Source organism: Hemiscyllium ocellatum, chromosome 13, assembly GCF_020745735.1.
Source record: "Hemiscyllium ocellatum isolate sHemOce1 chromosome 13, sHemOce1.pat.X.cur, whole genome shotgun sequence".
In the NCBI taxonomy this organism is placed as follows: domain Eukaryota; kingdom Metazoa; phylum Chordata; class Chondrichthyes; order Orectolobiformes; family Hemiscylliidae; genus Hemiscyllium; species Hemiscyllium ocellatum.
The window spans coordinates 49,248,983-49,268,501 of NC_083413.1; the positions used below are offsets into that span (position 1 = coordinate 49,248,983).

At 40.3% G+C, this 19,519-nt stretch overlaps 1 protein-coding gene across 1 annotated transcript in view; it reads left to right on the forward strand.

The window, feature by feature from the left end:
* LOC132821333 (vomeronasal type-2 receptor 1-like) overlaps positions 1-19,519 on the forward strand; it is a 59,935-nt gene that overhangs the window by 19,398 nt on the left and 21,018 nt on the right. Inside the window, exons 2-6 of the mRNA XM_060833917.1 lie at positions 3,102-3,273; positions 9,944-10,235; positions 13,673-14,253; positions 14,317-14,563; positions 18,575-18,802. Coding sequence (XP_060689900.1) covers positions 3,102-3,273; positions 9,944-10,235; positions 13,673-14,253; positions 14,317-14,563; positions 18,575-18,802 — 1,520 coding nt within the window. The remainder of the gene's footprint in view (positions 1-3,101; positions 3,274-9,943; positions 10,236-13,672; positions 14,254-14,316; positions 14,564-18,574; positions 18,803-19,519) is intronic.

Below are 19,519 nucleotides of genomic sequence, written 5' to 3' on the forward strand. Positions count from 1 at the left end.
GCTACCTGACCAAGGAGCAGCACTCTGAAAGATTGTACTTCCAAATAAATGTGTTGGGCTGCAACCTGGTGTTGTGTGATTTTTAACTTTGTCCACCCCATTCCAACACCGGCACTTCCACATTATAAATTTCAATGCATCATTTTGCCAACTTGTATAATTTGACGTCTGATTTAATTTGTATTAAATTTGTATTAAGAGCCGTCTGCTTTTATTGTTGCACGAAAGATCGGGCAATGACCACTAGTTAAGCTTATTTGTTGATTTGTAAAAAGTATCGTTTGGGTGCTTTGTGAACCGTGGCTTCCCATTGTGGAATACTCATTTGAAGCAGACCTACCTTTTTAACACTCACTGATGTGTTTTTGTCAACGGAAGTGGGAAAAAAGCAGAATGCTAAAGGAATTATATACAATTTGTGTGACAATATTATTTCTCTGCAGTCCATCAGAGGCTGGATCGCTGTGTTCTTATCGTGGTTATGTTCCAGGTGTAATATTCTAGTGAAGAAATCACCACCTTTCGCTTCCCGTTCTGGTAATTGATGGAATCATGATTCTTACTACCCTAACCTGGGAACGCTAGTTTATGGCACCAATTGGATTTCATTTCTGTTAATGTTGAGTTGGATACCTATGGAAAATAAAGACAAGATAGAAATGAAACAATTTCTGCACTTCAACAGTCACTGTATGAGACAGCATTTGTAGCGTGCAATCTGAGTGGAACCTCACTAAACATGACACGGTTAGCGGTAAGGTAGCCGATCCGGATGCTCTGGTTTCCCGCGTCCTGATCACAACATTGGAACATGAACAGGCCATTCAGGCCCTTGAGTCCGTTTCTCCACTCAACAAGGTGATCGAAACCCCATCTTTATCCTCCGGCCTTGACTCCATAACCGATTAGTAAAAATTGAGCTCGCAACTCTTTTTTTTATATGGGACTTTTTTAATGACTTCCACCAGCCAGTGGATGAAGCTGTTTGTATGGCCTGGCTATAATTTTAAGATTGTGTCTCTTAACTTTCTCTCTGGGTCGTGGTTAGCCTTTTTCCTTGCATTGAAATCTATCTATTATGGGCGGCACGGTGGCACGGTGGCACAGTGGTTAGCACTGCTGCCTCACAGCGCCTGTAGACCCGGGTTCAATTCCCGACTCAGGCGACTGACTGTGTGGAGTTTGCACGTTCTCCCTGTGTCTGCGTGGGTTTCCTCCGGGTGCTCCGGTTTCCTCCCACAGTCACAAAGATGTGCTGGTCAGGTGAATTGGCCATGCTAAATTGCCCATAGTGTTAGGGGTATGGGTGGGTTGCGCTTCGGCGGGTCGGTGTGGACTTGTTGGGCCGAAGGGCCTGTTTCCACACTGTAAGTCTAATCTAATCTATTAACCGTTTCTCCCCTCCTCGGATGCTGCCTGAACTGTCGTGCTCTTCCAGCACCACTAATCCAGAATCTCCCCTTCCTGTCCTTGGTTAGGCCAGAGAGAAGTAATCGCCAAGCGTCCATTAGTAATTGGGTAAAATAGGTGTAAAATCTAAGACAATCGTCTAGGGACATGACAATATGCTTGTACAAACCAAAAAACGTGTCTTTGGAATACCTGGTAATATTGCGCTAGGAATGATCCAGAAAATCATCAAACCATTGGCTCAGGTTATTATGACTTCATGGTCATAATTCTCGGAACATTTTTTTGATAAGTAAACAGTTGTGTAGTTATTTGTTAAATTCATGCTCAAAAGCATACTCATTATAACTTTGTAGCAGAGGGAATAGAACAATGATCATCATTAATTTGGAACAGATTTGTTATTGGTTCATGTAAATAACACTTGTTTACGAATTGAGAATTGGAACTGCTTTCTCATCCCACGTATTTTGTTCGAAAACAATACAATGGTCCTGACCTTTGCACAAACAAGTTGCATTGAGTGACATTTGCATCTGTCAGGCAATTGGAAAATGTGGCTTTTCGTTACTGAAAGTAGCATTGAAATATTTGGGAAATCGTGAGTTTTCCTCTCCTCCAACCTTGCTGCAATGAGTTAGGCCATAAATGGCGACGGTCTAATCTGAAAAGCCAGGGAATGTGGAGTGAAAGGAGAGACCGTCCATTCAGAACGGCGTGAGGAACAGATCCAAGGATGGCCACGGCATCAAAAGGCTCACTTTAACGATGTTGGAGCCTTACTCCCTGGGGTATGTGCCAAACAGATCAAAATTTATCATGAAACCCAGGGAGGGTTGAGATTAAAAGGCTCCATCAGCTGGTACTGAGGTCCATGGTGGCTTGAAACATGTTTGTTAGAAACCCAGACCGGCCCTAGGTCCTGATTGTGATCCATCCCAGTGGTTTCGAAGAAAATTAATCAGCTGCTGTCAACGATGTTGTCGCTGTAATTAATTCGCAGGAGACTATTTGCAATGTCAACGCTTGTGAAAAGAGATTTCCACCCGGCCTTGGGCTGGATACATTTAAACACCAATGTAACCAATCCCTCTATGTTTTTACCGTTAAGAAATGAATGTTGGTCCCAGGTTTCTGTTAAGATTTAAATGGATCATCTCTTTTGTAGCTTTATTTGAAAATACGTTGGTCGGGTATCGTTTACCAGCGTGAGGCAGCATGTGAGCCTGTGTACACCACAGTTATCTTGGTTCATAAGGGTCCAACGGCCAATTAGCCCAAACTCAGTACAGCATACTATCAAGGATTGAACTAAATATTGCGCGTTTCTTTGCAACTTTTTATAACTCTCTTTACAAATATAAATTTAATCAGCCTGCTTATTTTGCAACGTTAGCCAAAGACAGTTGCTCAGTAGGAAACGACAGCCAAAACCAATGAAAAATCTGTCATATCTTTGGTAATTGTCATTGTTGGGAAGAAATGCAGAGCTCCAATTCTTGGTCCCCTGGGAGCATATCTCTGCTTTTCTTCGGCCCATTTCACGGGTTTAACCAATGGGGTTCTAGTTGGTGTCCCAAAAACCCATAAAAGCTGAGGACCAACTGACAATCCAACTTTTTTTCCCTCATGCCCTGCAAACCCAGAAATGGAGCTACGAACTTATTTACTTGTTTTTGTGTACTTAACAGTTCCCGTGGCCGTCTCTGGGAAACAAACATGCAAACTGAAAGGAAAGTTTAATTTAAATAGTTTTAAAATGCCGGGTGATGTGATAATTGGAGGGATGTTTCCTATTCATTACAGAGTCGTACCGTCAAATTCTTCGTCCAGCACATCACCACAGTCTTCGGGATGTGAGGGGTAAGAGTTCAGTTGTGAATTAATCATTGTCTGGTCATTGTGAAACTGGGTAATTCCGTAGTGAATTCTTGATTTAAAAAATTATACAAGGCACCAAAAATGGAGCGGCTAAGGAAGCAAAGGAATTTGCGCTTCCCTGAATTGGAATTTCAAGTTGTTTTCAGCTCTTTTAAATTGATCAAATAGCAACAGCGAGTTTCTTGCTGAATCAGCTCACTGGCTGCCTTATTGAATTGTATAATTCTCGGGTGCAATATATGGTTAAAGGTAAGGAATGTCCAGCACATCTTCAGTTGAATGTGGGAAACCAATGTATTCCTCGGAGTGGAGAGGGTTCCTGATCCAGTTATGGTAACAAGTCAACGGTGTATTACTGGAACACACAAAGCAGAAATGAGAAACTCAGCAGATCTGGCAGCATCTGTGTAAAGTAAACAGATTACCGTTTCGAGTTTAGTTGCCCCTTCTTTAGAATTTCTGTTTTTGTGTGCTTCAGATCTCAAACATGTGCAGTTCTTTGTTTTAGTGATGGAGTTGTGGGCTGGCGTTATTTGGCCACTGTCATTATGTGAACATTTGCATTTGAGATGCATTTAATATTTGTCACCCGCTGGTATTAGTAATCAATGTCACAACACCGTTCAAATCAGTAGTCAAATGCATTTTAAACTGGTTGAAAGTTTCAGCGAAAAGGCATGGACAGAACTTACCGATTTTATAATGGTCTGCAGGGCTATCTCCTGCTTTCAAACCGGTGTCTCAACTACCAGTCAGGACCAAAAGGCAAACACTTTCTGGAGGACATTTGCACATCACAGTCATTCGATCATTCGACTAATTCTTCAACGAACCTACAGATTAGAATGTTGCAAATATAATCCCATTTTTTAAGAACGAAGGAAGACAGAATTTGGCAGCTTTTTAATTCCATTTCAGTGTGTTGGCATCTTCGAAAATAACTGTCGGACGGACAGAGTCGACATAAATTTATGAAAGAAAATTATGTTTAACAAATGTAATGGAGATTATTTGGAAAATGTAATTATTAGGAGGTGGACGTGGTGTATTTGCATTTTCAGAAGACGTTTTGTGAAGTCCCATACTGGAAGTTGCTAAGTAAAATTAAGGTGCTTGGGTTTGGGGTAATATATTTGCACAGATTGAAACTTGGTTAGCGGGCAGAAAACAGACAGAGTAATGTGTCCTTTTCAGGTTGTCAGGCTGCGATCAGTTGATTACTGCTAGGATTAATGCTCTTCACAATCAATATCCATGATATGGATTTGGAGGACCAATTATATCATTTCCAAATTTGTAGCTAGTACAAAATGTGGTGGGAAATGAATTGTGTTGAGGTAGTAAAGAAGCTTCAAGGTGATTTGGACAGACTGAGTAAATGAACAAGAACACCGCAGGTCGAATGAGGTTATCCACAATTATAGGAGGAATATAATTCTTAAGAGGCGAGAGACTAGAAAGTGTTGGTGTCCAAACAGACAAAGTCAGCATGTAGGCACAACAAGAAAGTTGAAAGTCAAATGATATATCAGTTTTCATCATGACGGGATTTGTATACAGGTGTATGAAGCAAGAAGACTAGCTTTAGATGCATTAGAGCACGGGTGAGACCATGTAGAGTACTGCATACACTTCTGGTCCCTTTGCTGAAAGAAGGATAAACTTGCCAGAGAAGGAGTGCACCAGACTGATTCCTGGAATGTTAGGACTGTTCAATGAGAAGAGATTGAGGTGACTAGTTCTGAATTATGTGGGATCTAATAGAATGAGAGGCAATTTAATTGCTTACCAAATTCTTAAAGTGATAGCATAGATTCAGAAATAAACCATGTTTTCCCTAGCCTTGTGGTCCAGGAACATGGACGCAATCTCATGCCAGTTAGGACTGAGATGAGAGAGCATTTCTTTACTTAGATGATAAAGACAGTGGTAGGTAAGTCATTAAGTAAGTGAGAGAGAGAGAGAGAGAGAGACACTGATAGATTTCTTGTAACTAATTACATCAAGCGATATGGAGGTAGCACAGGAAAATATTGTTGTGTTAAATCATCAGCCAGGACCCAGAATGGCAGTGCATTCCCAAGGGCTGAATGGCCTACGTCTGCACAAATGTTAACATGTTCCAGTGGGTAGGACAATTGTGTCTCGAGGTAAAAGCTTCTAACTTCATGATGTATCATCTGCATAAAACCTAATCAGGAACTCTATTATTGTAATTCCGGAAATAGCTGGAGGAAGTATTAGGTTGATCCCTAGACTTCAAAGAAAATTGCAGCTGTGCAAAGGTTAAGGAAAATATAACAATAGCATAGACTGTATAGTTGATTTTGAAGTGATTTCAATGAACCTGTCCATAAAGAACTGATAGCCTCTGGATTTTTCCATTCCAGATGTAATTTAAATCGAGTGCCAAGTTGAAGGAATCTCTGGGTGTCTTGTTTCACTGATGTAATCAAGCAGACAAAATAGCCCAATATGTTCTCATAGGTTGTAAACTAGGCAGCAAAATGCACTGATTTTCTGTCATTTTAAATAATTTTTATAGAGTTTTTTTATTCATCCATAGTTTGTAAACATCATTATCAAGTCAGCATTTAATGCCCATTCCTACTTGCCCTAAAGCAGGCAATAGTGACTTGCCTTCTTGCACTCCTGCAGTCCATGTGCTACTAATGTTTCACGTGAGCTCTTTACCTCATTATTAAACCATCCCACAATTCTAATCCTTTTCCTCAAGTGTTTATCGATTTTCTTTTTAAATGTATCTATAGCATTCACCCATAATACTCCTTGTGGCATCAAGCTGTACATTTCAATCACGTCCTGAATTCATGTTGCCATTGTTAATGAGTACTTTATATATATGGTTTCTAGTTTTTGTTTGCCCCACATTAGAAATAGTTTCTCAACATCTGTCCCATTAATCTCCTTTTATAATTTTAAAGGTCACCATCAGTCTTTTTGTTCCTTGACCTTTCTTTTGTCAAGAAAGAAGTCCCAGTCCAGTCAATGGGATACAGATTCATACATGCAGTGCTGAGTATATACAAATAATGCTTAGGCAACCCCTTCAAAAGACACAGTCACTACCATCTCAAAAGACAAGGACAGCAGATACCTGGGAAAGGCACCATCTGCAATTTCCCCTCCAAGCCATTCATCATCCTGACTTGGTTCTATACTCCCAGTTCATTTAGTATTGCTGGGTGACAATCCTGGAATTCACCCACCCCCCCAACCCGTACTCACCACTCCCCTTTTTCCTGCCTCACCCCCACTCTCCATCCCCTCACTCCCCCACACACACGCACACATACATAGAATGTAGTTTGCTCACTGAGCTGGAATGTTCATTTTCAGACGTTTCATCACCATACTAGGTAACATTTTCAGTGAGCCTCTGGAAATGAACCTTCCAGTTCAGTGAGCAAACCTACATCCAGAACCTCAACCTGAGCTACAAATCTTCTCAAAACTCACTAATGCACACACACAAAAGAATTGTTGGTCTCCCTGAACTAAATGGACTGTAGTGGTTCAAAATGGCAGTCTACCATTCTTTTCTGAATAGCAACAAGGCTCAGATAACAAATGCTGGCCAAGTCAATAGTGCCCACATCCCATGAATTAGAAAGAAATAAAACAAATACTTTATTTTCTCCAAAACATTTAACACCAGGAAAAGTAATGTCCTTGTACATCTTCAAATAATTAGATCAAAGGCAAGATTAGGAGTAGACAACTTACATTCCACGGTATCAAGAATATTGTCTGTTATGAGAATTTTTAAAATATTCTTCCATGGAACACAGTCATTTAGGTCTGTGCCACTGAAACTATCTGCACCGATCCTATTTCCCTGTATGATGTTAGAGTCCATTTTAGTGGGAGGCCATGGATAGATTTTCCAGTCCTGGAGAAAAGGCATTTGGGCTGACGTGCCATAATATTTTCATATGAGAAAATCAGGAATGACAAACTCCATGGAATCTTCCAAGTTCACCCCTCATTTAGTATTTGAAACAAACTTTGCACCTGAACTGCAACTGTTGCTAATGTCATTGTCAAAGAAGAAGGTGAGGGGAAATCTGGGAAGCCATCAGTGTATAATGGCCTAAGTCATGGATGTAAAGTAATGTGGGCAATTGCCAGCTTTCTCAAATGTTATGTAGGGCATAAAAATATATGTCAAAAATTAATGATATGAAATCTGGATGCTAGAAATGAACAAGACTTTGAGTGGAATGGTCAGCATCCAACATCTTGCTTGAGTACTGATGAAATTGAGGGCTACTGCTTAAGGTGCATATTAGCAATATTCTCTGGTTGTCATTTTAAAACCATCCACACAGAAGACATTAATACAACATTCCTGAGAAAAGGAAGCAGCTACGGTCAACACTGTGTACAGTTTTGTTAGGACCTGGGAAAAGATGCAGAAGAAAGTATTACAGTTAATCAATGCTGCCATGGTAAGACTAGTAGTATACATTTTAACAGGTCTGAATATTTCAAATTAACCCTTTGTGCAGTCCTCACAGTTCTTTTAGAACTTACCATGGTGAACTATACTACAGCAAGGTCCAGAGAAAGTGCAACTTAATAATGGGAAGTCTAGTGGCACATTGACATCTTCATAGGTTCTACCTATATAAAATAGCTGTAGCAGAACATAGATACATGATGTCTTAGTGATGCTTATTAGTTGGCTGTAAATACATCTTTTTCAGTCAAGCAACTTTATGCTATGAAAATTAACCTCAGTCTCTCTAGTTTCATCACATAATTGAGGTCCCTCATCAAAGATACCAATCTGGTTTGTTAAAATGTATGTCATCAGTGTGAAGATGAGTAGATGGGTCAATAGTCGAGCCAGAATTCTCAGCTATGGCCAATGTAGCCTACGCATGTGCTTCTCACCTAGTGTCAGGTATTTTAGTTCAGCAAACTGGGATTCAAAAATGATTTGAATAGCGACCAGTGTTTTGTAGTAGCAGAGAAAAGAGTCCATCTATTTCACAACAGTAAGTAAAATTACAGTAGCTAAACAACAGTCAAATTAACATAAACCCAGATCCAATGCTTTCAGGGTCCTGTATTTCGATCCCCATTAACAAGGCCTTGGGCTATTGGGGGACATTCTTGTTCTTAGATTATAGCAAGGCTGCTGTTCTCAAGTCAGAAAAGGAATCGCTGTACTTGGCTGGGAGGTGACGCCATTAGGGTCTTTGATTTTTGCCCCTCTCCTGACTGCCCCTATAATTTTTATATGATTGGCAAGAAATAGATCAAACTTAGCAATGAGTCCACTAAGCCAAGATAGCTCCTGTTTTCACCTAAAAATTAGTATATGTTCTTCGAATATTCACCTGACTATAATAACATGTTCAGGGATATGCCTTCAGTAGGTTTGCTCCTGTAGGTGTGAATTCAAGTTTAACACACATTGCCTCATCAACTAAGTAAGCAACCAAAAGAGAAAAATGCTGGAAAATCTCAGCAGGTCTGGCAACATCTGTAAGGAGAGAAAAGAGCTGACGTTTCGAGTCTAAGTGACCCTCTGTCAAAGTTTCAGATTCCAGCATCAGCAGTAATTTGCTTTTAACTAAGGAAGCAAAGCTTTTCTAGAATCCCAGAGCTTTCATGATTTTGAACTCCAGCAGGGCTTCACCAGTCATCATTGGCCAGTGTTGCCAATAATATTGAGAAGAGTTTATAGACAAAACAATGGACACAACTGGCTGTTGGAGAGAATATTGGCTAATCTTGACTGTATTTTGTTTTACCATAATTTTCATTGATGAACTAGGCTCTTGGAACAAAATCTAATTTGATTTTCGAATGATTCACTTCAATTTCTCAAACAGGTTATTCCGTGTTGACACTCTGAGGGAATTTTCTGTATCTAGAATGAAATATCACTCTTAGTCAATACATTCCAGAGATCATTGGACTTTGTGTACCTATTTTCTTTGGCAGGGATTTCCAGGTCTGTGGTCTTCTTGGTTCTAGCAGTCACCTCCATTCCATGCCATCTGTTCTAGTGAAAGAGGTGGATGCTTGTGTTTGCTTTCGGCTTCACTGGTTCTCTTGAGTATAAGTCCTTCCTTCATGACAGTGAACTATTAACCTTTGGTCATTGTTTTAGCTGCTTCTTTTTTCTCTTCTGATGTCTGTTTTCAAAGGTTCTCTTCATTTTTATCAGGATAATTAGGGAAATAAATCTTGGCAAATTGTTTGAACTCAATCCTTTATGTTTACAAGTAAAGTAGCCCTTCTTCAGGAATGAGGAGAAGGGCTCATGCCCGAAACGTCGATTCTCCTGCTCCTTGGATGCTGCCTGACCTGCTGCGCTTTTCCAGCAACACATTTTCAACTCTGATCTCCAGCATCTGCAGTCCTCACTTTCTCCAAGTAAAGTAGAAGTAAAACATTCAACATATACATTTCAATAATATACGAATTTACTTGGCATCAAGGAGAGATAGGGAGTGCTTTTCACACTTTATTAGTCCTATGAAGTGGAATCATAAGGACCACCAATTTAATGCAAACAGGTATGGTTAATAAATGAAGCATTCTCTGCTCAATATATGGCTTTGTTAGCGTGCAATGCAATTTTCTCCTAACCTTTGTTTCAATTTTATAACAGATTCAACTTCAGAGCTTTCCGCTGGGCCAGAACAATGATCCATGCAATTAACGAAGTCAACCAGAATGATTCAATTCTACCAGATATACAGCTTGGATATACAATCTATGACTCTTGTTTTACTATTTCCAAAGCTGTTGAAGGAACATTGACATACCTGACTGGACAGGATGAAGCTGTACCCAACTACAGGTGTGGCAATGGAGCTCCTTTGGCAGTGCTAATAGGAGCTGGAGGGTCAGCTCTCTCTATAGCGACTGCTAGAATCCTGGGACTGTATTATTTTCCTCAGGTAACAAAATTGGAAATGCTGTAGTGATAAAATCTATGTTTTATTACAACTTCATTAAGAAGATGAACATCAGTTTGGGGAGTATTGCATTAATGTGACAGATTATCCAGCCAGTGTATTTACTTTAATAAAATAATTCAGAAAATAGAGTTTTAAGAGACTAAATGAAAAAAAATAAGTGAAATGACTTGTTCAATGATTGTTTGAAATTATAATTGAAATTGAAATATCTCATTGAGGATTACTTTACCAACAGAAGTTGTGCTTCAAAATGAATAGTACTAAAACTATTTCAAACTCTCAGACATGTCAAACAGATTGATCCTTAGCTGTGATTTTCAGCTTTAGATAATTATCATTAAGGCATTAAGCTTTGTGAATATTTGGATAGATATCCATTATCCTTCCTGCAGACGCTGTTGAAATTGCTGACTCAGCTTTGGGGTTCACATCACTTGACAAGTAAAATGCAAACTGATGTTGGATGTTCAGACTTTCTTTTTAAAAATAAAGGGAAATCTGAACCTGGAATATGAAACAAAATACAATTTATGCAATATGTTCATTTTAGACAGATTTGGAAATTAATTTGCTCTTGTGCTTTTACTTAGCTTATCCAAACTAAAATGCAAAGGTGAGGCACATAGACATGTTTTACTAAAATAAAATGTTACTGAATTTACTTAGCCCTGTTTTGCAATAAAAAGCAGCATTACATCTGGCATGGCATCCAATTCCTTACTGAATAGAAATTGGAAATAAATATTGGCTATATGATGTCCAGAACACCAATTGCCAAAAGATATGTTTTGTTATCAGAATATGAAAGGCATAGCTGAACTGCTACAGAATATTTTTTGCCAACATATTGTGTGGTGGAGTGTGAGGATATTAGTTCATGGGGCTACAAACCTTCACAAATACACACCTTGGAGTGCAGGTCCATAGTTCCTTGAAAGTGGAGTCCCAGGTAGATAGGATAGTAAAGAAAGCATTGGTATGCTTGCCTTTATTAATCAGTGTATTCAATATAGGAATTGGGAGGTCATGTTGAGGCTGTAGAGGACATTGGTTAGGCCACTTCTGGAATACTGCATGCAATTCACGTCTCCCTGCTATTGGAAGGATACTGTGAAACTTGAAAGGGTTCAGAAAAGATAAATAAGGATGCTGCCAGGGTTTGGAGGATTTGAGCTATAGGGAGAGGCTGAATAGGCTGGGGCTATTTTCCCTGGAACTTTGGAGGCTATAGGTGACCTTATAGAGATTTATAAAATCATGAGGGGCATAGATAGGGTGAAAAGAGAAAGTCTTTCTCCTGGGGTGGGGGAGTCCAAGATTAGTGGTCATAGGTTTAGGGTGGGAGGGGAAAGATTTAAATGGGACCTAAGGGGCAACTTTTTCACACAGAGGGTGTACGGAATGGACTGCCAGACAAAGTGGTGGAGGCTGGTACAATTGCAACATTTGAAAGGCTTCTGGATGGGTATACGAATAGGAGTTTAGACAGATATGGGTCAAATGCTGGCAAATGGGACTAGATTTATTTAGGATATCTTGTTGGCATGGATGAGTTAGACCAAAAGGTCTGTTTCCATGCTGTATATCTCTATGACTCTAATTAATGCCGAACATGGTGAAATCAGTGGGTGGGTCAATGGGCTGTTCTGATAGTTCAGAAGTCAAAGTGACTAGATAAAGAGGAATTCTAGAAAAATATTGGGTACATTTACAGAAGTACTTAAAACATACTTATGTTTTAAATCCAACATGGATTTAGTAAGGAAATTGTGCCTGATAAACCTGTTGGAATTCTTTGAAGAGGTGACAAGTAGGTTAGACCAGGGAAACCCAGTGGATGTGGTCTATCTAGACTTCTAAAAGGCCTTTGATAAGGTGCCACACGGGAGGCTGCTGAGCAAGGTGAGGGCCCATGGTGTTCGAGGTGAGTTACTGGTATGGATTGAGGATTGGCTGTCTGACAGAAGGCAGAGAGTTGGGATAAAAGGTTCTTTTTCGGAATGGCAGCCAGTGACAAGCGGTGTCCCGCAGGGTTCAGTGTTGGGGCCGCAGCTGTTCACGTATATACTAATGATCTGGATGAAGGGACTGGGGCCATTCTAGCAAAGTTTGTCGCTGATACAAAGTTAGGTGGACAAGCAGGTCGTACTGAGGAAGTGGGGAGGCTGCAGAAGGATCTAGACAGTTTGGGAGAGTGGTCCAGGAAATGGCTGATGGAATTCAATGTGAGCAAATGCGAGGTCTTGCACTTTGGAAAAAAGAATGCAAGCATGGACTACTTTCTAAACGGTGAGAAAATTCGTAAAGCCAAAGTACAAGTGGGAGTGGTAGTTGAGGATTCTCGAAAGGTAAACATGCAGGTTGAGTCCGTGATTAAGAAAGCAAATGCAATGTTGTCATTTATCTCAAGAGAGTTGAAATATAAAAGCACCGTTGTGCTATTGAGATTTTATAATGCTCTAGTTAGGCCTATTTGGAGTACTGTGTCCACTTTTGGTTCCCACACCTCAGGAAGGACGTACTGGCACTGGAGCGTGTCCAGCGGAGATTCACATGGATGATCCCTGGAATGGTTGGTCTAACATACGAGGAACAGCTGAGGATCCTGGGATTGTATTCATTGGAGTTTAGAAGATTAAGGGGAGATCTAATAGAAACTTACAAGATAATACATGGCTTGGAAAGGGTGGGCAATTGTTTCCGTTAGACGAGGAGACTAGGACCATGGACACAGCCTTAGAATTAGAGGGGGTCAATTCAGAACAGAAATGCGGAGACATTTCTTCAGCCAGAGAGTGGTGGGCCTGTGGAATTCATTGCTGCAGGGTGCAGTGGCGGCCGGGATGCCAAATGTTTTCAAGACAGAGATTGATAAATTCTTGATCTCACAAAGAATTAAGGGCTACGGGGAGAATGCAGGTAAGTGGAGTTGAAATGCCGATCAGCCACAATTGAATGGCAGAGTGGACTCGATGGGCCGAATGGCCTTACTTCCATTCCTATGTCTTATGGTCTTATGGTCTTATTTTCAGTAGGGAGTAGTCCATGGTGATTTAAATGGTAATTTCACAAGCTGAAATGGCTGACATATGCTTCATCATGTACAGATTTTTAATTTGTAACAAATCAAGGGTATGAGAATAAGGCAGGAAAGTGGAATGGAGGATGATCAGATCAGCCACGATCTCACTGAATGTTGGATCAGGCTCGATGGGCCAAATGGCGTACGTCTGCTCCCACATCTTATGGAAACGTAGAAACTCAAACAAAGTAAGGACAAACACTAAGTGCTCATGCGCACAACAAAAATTTTCAAAAATGTTGGAGACATTCAGTAACTAGCTTATGATATTGACAAGATGTTGCATTGTTTGTGATAAATATTTTAAATAATTTGTTCGACTACTGTTTTGCAGGTGGATTATTCAGCATCTTGCTCAGTTCTCAGTGACAAATTTCAGTTTCCATCCTTTATCCGGACCATCCCAAGTGATATTTTTCAGTCCAGAGCAATGGCAAAGCTTGTGATGCACTTTGGATGGAAATGGGTGGGAACAATAGCATCAGATGATGACTATGGAAAATATGGAATTAAAAACTTTAAAGAGGAATTAGAAAAAGTTGGCGTATGCATCTCTTTTTCTGAGACTATCCCCAAAGTTTATGCAAGAGAGAAAATAGTTCGAATTGTAGACACAATTGAGCAATCAACTGCCAAAATCATTGCAGTGTTTTCTGCTGATATTGATTTTAGCTCTTTAATAGAAGAAGTCATGCAACGCAATATTTCAGGAAGAACTTGGGTAGCCAGTGAGGCTTGGATTAACTCTGCATTGATTTCCAAGCCAGAATATTCCTCACTTTTAGGTGGAACTATTGGATTTGCAATACAACGAGCTCATATTCCTGGACTACGTGATCACCTCATTCAATTAGATCCAAGAAATTCTGGAGAAAAACTGATCACTGAATTCTGGGAGCGAGCTTTTGATTGCATGTGGCCTGAACATGGGGTGGATGTCAGTAGAATGCCTGACCTAAAAACAACTGAGAATAACAGAACAGATGTAAAGAACAGAATCCATATTATTCCCCCACTTTCTCAGCAGCTCTGCACAGGAAAGGAGAATTTGGATGAAATTGACAACACATATGTTGATGTATCTCAACTGAGACTGACATATAGTGTGTACAAATCTGTATACACTGTGGCAACTGCCCTTCACAATATGCACACATGTAAGACTGGGGAGGGTCCATTTGTTAAAGGATCATGTGCAAACATCACAGATTTTCAGCCTTGGCAGGTATGTTTTCAATGGTTTGTAGGGTTATAGGATTTATTTTAAATAGTTTCCAGTTTGTGACAATTTGCAGCTTTTCAGTGAACCACACACTAGTAAAATATCCTTTCAAATAGAGGAAAATTAAAAGAGAGGAAATGTCAATCTTTCTAAATGATACATTGATTGCAGCATGATCACTTTCCCTGTTTAATCTAGAATAATGCAGCACTGCAAAAGTCATTTGGTTCTTGGTGCCTTTGATAACTATTTAGACGAGCTATCTAATTTGTGTTCCCCTGCTCTTTCTCCAGAGCGCTGCAATTCCACTTCAGGAATTTATCTGGTTCCCTTTCAAAAGTTACTGTTGAATTTTGCTCTCACCACCCTTTCAGGTAGTGCATTCAGATCACAAAACTGTACAAACTTTTAATCTTCCTCACTGATTATCCTTAAAACTGATTAGAATCTAGTTAAAGGTCTCATTGCTGAAGACATTGTTAAAAATAATGTGACACTCATCAATATTTAAGTTTCTAAAGAGAAAATGCTGGAAAATCTCAGCAGGTCTAGCAGCATCTGTAAGGAGAGAAAAGAGCTGACGTTTCGAGTCTAACTGACCCCTTGTCAAAGCTAAAAAAAGGGAGAAATAGGAAGGTACATGGCTCCAGAAGCAAAGGTAGCAATAAAGAGGTGATAATGACAGTGCATCCCATTTTCTCCAAATCAAAGGTGGAGCAATGGGTACCCACATGGGTCCTAGCTATGCCTGCCTTTTCATGGGGTATGTGGAACATTTCTCATTCCAGGCCTACCTGGGTCCCCTCCCACAACTGCTTTATCGGTACATCGATGACTATTTCAGTGCGGCTTCATGCTCTTGTCCTGACCTGGAAAAATTCATAAACGTCTCCTCCAGTTTCCATCCCTCCAGCACCTTCACCTGGTCCATCTCCAACACTTGCCTTACTTTCCTTGACTTTTCTGTTTCCATTTCCGGCAATAGTCTATCCACTAATATTACAAGCCCACTGACTCCTACAGCTAACTGGACTACAGCTCTTCTCACCCTACATCCTGTGAGGACTCTATCCCTTTCTCTCAGTTCTTTCGCCTCTGCCGCATTTGTTCCAATGAGGCCACCTTCCACAGTGGTGCTCTTAATATGTGCTCCTTCTTCTCCAACCGTCACTTCCCACCTACAGTTGTTGACAGGGCTCTCGACGGCGTGTGGTCCATCTCCTGCACCACGACACTCACCCCTCCCTCCCCTCCCAGAACAAAGGTAGGGTCCCTCTTGTTCTCACTTTTCACTCCACCAGCCTTCAAATGCAAAGAGTCATCCTCTGCCATTTTTGCCAACTCCAACACGACGCCACCACTAAACACATCTTCCCTCGGTCTGCATTCTGCAGAGATCATTCCTTCCAGGACAACCTAGTCCACTCCTCCATCATACCTAACTCCTCTCCCATCACGCACGGCACCTTCCCATGCAATTGCAGAAGGTGCAACACCAGTCCCTTTACCTCTTCCATGCTCACCATCCAAGGCCTCAAATACTCATTTCAGATTAAGTGGTGTTTCTCTTGTACCTCTTTCAATTTGGTCTATTGCATTCGTTGCTCCCAATGTGGTCTCTTCTATACCGGAGAGACAAAATGCCAACTGGGTGATCACTTTGCTGAGCACCTTCGGTCTGTACGCAATCAGGACCCGGACCTTCCCGTGGCTTGCCACTTCAATACACAATCCTCTCCCATGCCCACATGTCTGTCCTTGGCCTGCTGCAATGTTCCAGTGAAGCTCAACGCAAACTGGAGGAACAGCATCTCACCTTCCGACTAGGCACCTTACAGCCTGCCAGTCTCAACGTGGAATTCAACAACTTAAGATGATTATCCCATTTTGACCCCCCTGTTTTCATTCTGCTCTGTAATTTTATTTCATTTTTTTTAAAAATATACTTTTTTCACTGTTCTGTACCTCCTATTTTTTGATTGTCTCTCTTTCTCTCGCTCCCCACTCTCTCTCATCAGTTTATTCTTCTCCTCTTCCCTTTGCTACCCTTCTCCCCTGTTTTCCATTTTGCCTCTGCTTCACCCATCCCCCACATATTTTGTCACATAGCCTTGGTCATTCACAGCTCCTAATCTCTCTATAATCTCTCAATGTCATTATCACCTCTTTATTGCTACCTTTGCTTCTGGAGCCATGACTCACCTTCTCTCAGCCTATTATAAATACCTCCCTATTTCTCCCTATTTTTAGCTTTGACAAAGGGTCAGTTAGACTCGAAACGTCAGCTATTTTCACTCCTTACAGATGCTGCCAGACCTCCTGAGATTTTCCAGCATTTTCTCTTTTGGTTTCAGATTCCGGCATCCGCAGTGATTTGGTTTTATTTAAGTTTCTGAAAATGTGAACAACCACTTACTAAAGGGCAAATGGAGTGCAAGTAGCTTTCGAAGTTGTTCTTGTGTTTAGCAGTCTCGAATTATTGAACCAGACTATTTCAAAAGTGTATTAATGTCTTCCTGTTTTTCACAAAATCAAAATGGTTTTGTAAACACGGTATGTTCAATAATATTGAGTCACTTGTGAATTATTGACTGCATTTATGAGTTTAATATTTTAAGAGCAGTTCTGGATAAATATATTTTTAAAAAATCTTTGGAAATCATTGTTTGCTCAATGAATCTAACAGTCCAGGAGCTCATGAGAATGTACACAGAAGAGTAAACAGACATTTGAGAACTTGCTGGAAATTCATCTGGGTTTAGTACAGACTTAGTCAACCTAATAGAATTGAGAATCTACTGCAGTATTTTCTATTTTTCCAGATAGATACTTGCAGATCTGCAGCTTCACAAATCTTCAAAAAAAAGGGAATTACTCATTTACACAGAGTTTAATTTAATGACTTACAGACTGTATAAATACAACGTTTATTATATTCATGTAGCACCTTTAACATAAGAAAACATCTCAAGGCTCTTCACAGGAGTATTAGGAACAAAGTATGTCACCAAGCCGTAAGGAGATACCAGGCTCAATGCCTGAAAGCTTCGTCAATGAATTAAGTTTTAATGAGCATCTTAAACGAGAAAGGTGAGGTAGAGAGACAGAGACATTTGGGGAGGAAATTCCAGAGTTCAGGGCTGAGGCAACTGAAGGCATCACCACCAGAAGTGGAGAAGTATCATGGATGATCAAGAATTTAAGGAGAGCAGGCATCTCAGAGGATTGCTGGGCTTTTGGAAGATGATATAGATGGGGAGCACTGCAGCCATTAATGAATTTGAAAACGGGACAAGAATTTTAATATCAACACATTTCTCACCCAGAAGCCAACGTATGTCAGCAAGCAGAGCCATGATGGGTGAATGGTCATGGAGCAACTTCAACAGGGGCAGCAAGTTTGGATGACCTCTTCCTTACTGAGGGTAAAACATGGGAGGCTGACCAAAAATGCATCAGAATAGTCAAGTCTGAAGAGTAATACAAAGGAGAAGGTTTCAGCACTAGAGAAGTTGAGATAGGGTCAGTGATAATATGTCAGTGAATATGTCTGAGTCAAATAGATAGCAAAGCCACAACCATTTTGATTCAGCCTGAGGCAATTGGCTAGGCTGTAATGTTTGTGGTGGGGACTAAATACCTTCTCAATATTGGTCTTTTGAATATTTAATGGAAAGAAATTTCTGATCATCCGAATTGATATTTTAGATGCAGCAGAATAGTTGAGAGTAGCAAAGAGTGAAATGCTATTTGAGCAAAGTAAACAGAGACATCGCATAAATGACTGGCTTGTCTGGAGATTCACACCTCATTGGTATTGCCTAATCCCCTGAATATAAAAGTAATACGTGTATTAATAATAGTTCATAACATTAGCTGGGTATTACTTTCCCGGCAAGATTTGTAAGTAGATGTTTGACTTCATCTATGGAACTAACAAAGGTGAATCTCTGCATTGCTGTTTTACATACACAAATAATATGTCTCCCGTTCATTTTCCTTTGTTCTTTCTAGCTTATGTATTATCTGAAAAATGTACGGTTTAAGAGCCTTCTAGGGGAAGAAATATATTTTGATCAAAATGGTGATATCGATGCTATATATGATATCATGAACTGGCAGAGAACCTCCGAAGGACATATTTCTTTTAAGGTAGTCGGCAGTTACAATGCAACTGCACCCCCAGGACAAGAGATGATTATCAGAAATGACTCTATAATTTGGAATGATGATCAGGTTACGGTAAGTGAGAAATGGAGTAAATATTTTACTTATAACGGATGGTTTAACTGTGATTATTATGTTTTTTCCTGTTGGTCAAGGAGGTTAAGTCAAAAGTGGATTCATGTAACTTAATTATCTTTGAACTTAAATATTGCTTAATGAAATCAAAGTAATTGCACTTTAAGTTTGTGAAGTTGCAAATAATTTGCTCTTTTCAAATGTTCAGTGTGTTAAATTGTGTTAACAAGAGATGCAATGGGTTGAATATTAACCTGGAATGGATTTCAAGTGGGCCACACCACTGTCTTAATTTACGTTTGATTAGATTAGATTACTTACAGTGTGGAAACAGGCCCTTCGGCCCAACAAGTCCACACCGACCCGCCGAAGTGCAACCCACCCATACCCCTACATTTACCACTTACCTAACACTACGGGCAATTTAGCATGGCCAATTCACCTGACCCGCACATCTTTGGACTGTGGGAGGAAACCGGAGCACCCAGAGGAAACCCACGCAGACACGGGGAGAACGTGCATAACATCTGACTTGATTCTTCACTTGTTGGATGTAATTTTCAGAAATTTTCCCAAGTACTTCTTGAAACATGTGTGGATGTTGTGTGGGGTGGGGGAGGCAAGACTGGTGGAGGGAATAGAGAAGTTACTGGGAAGATTTGTGGTGATGGAATGGCTGCAGTGGTGGTGGAAAGATATTTGCGTTACTGTCAGACA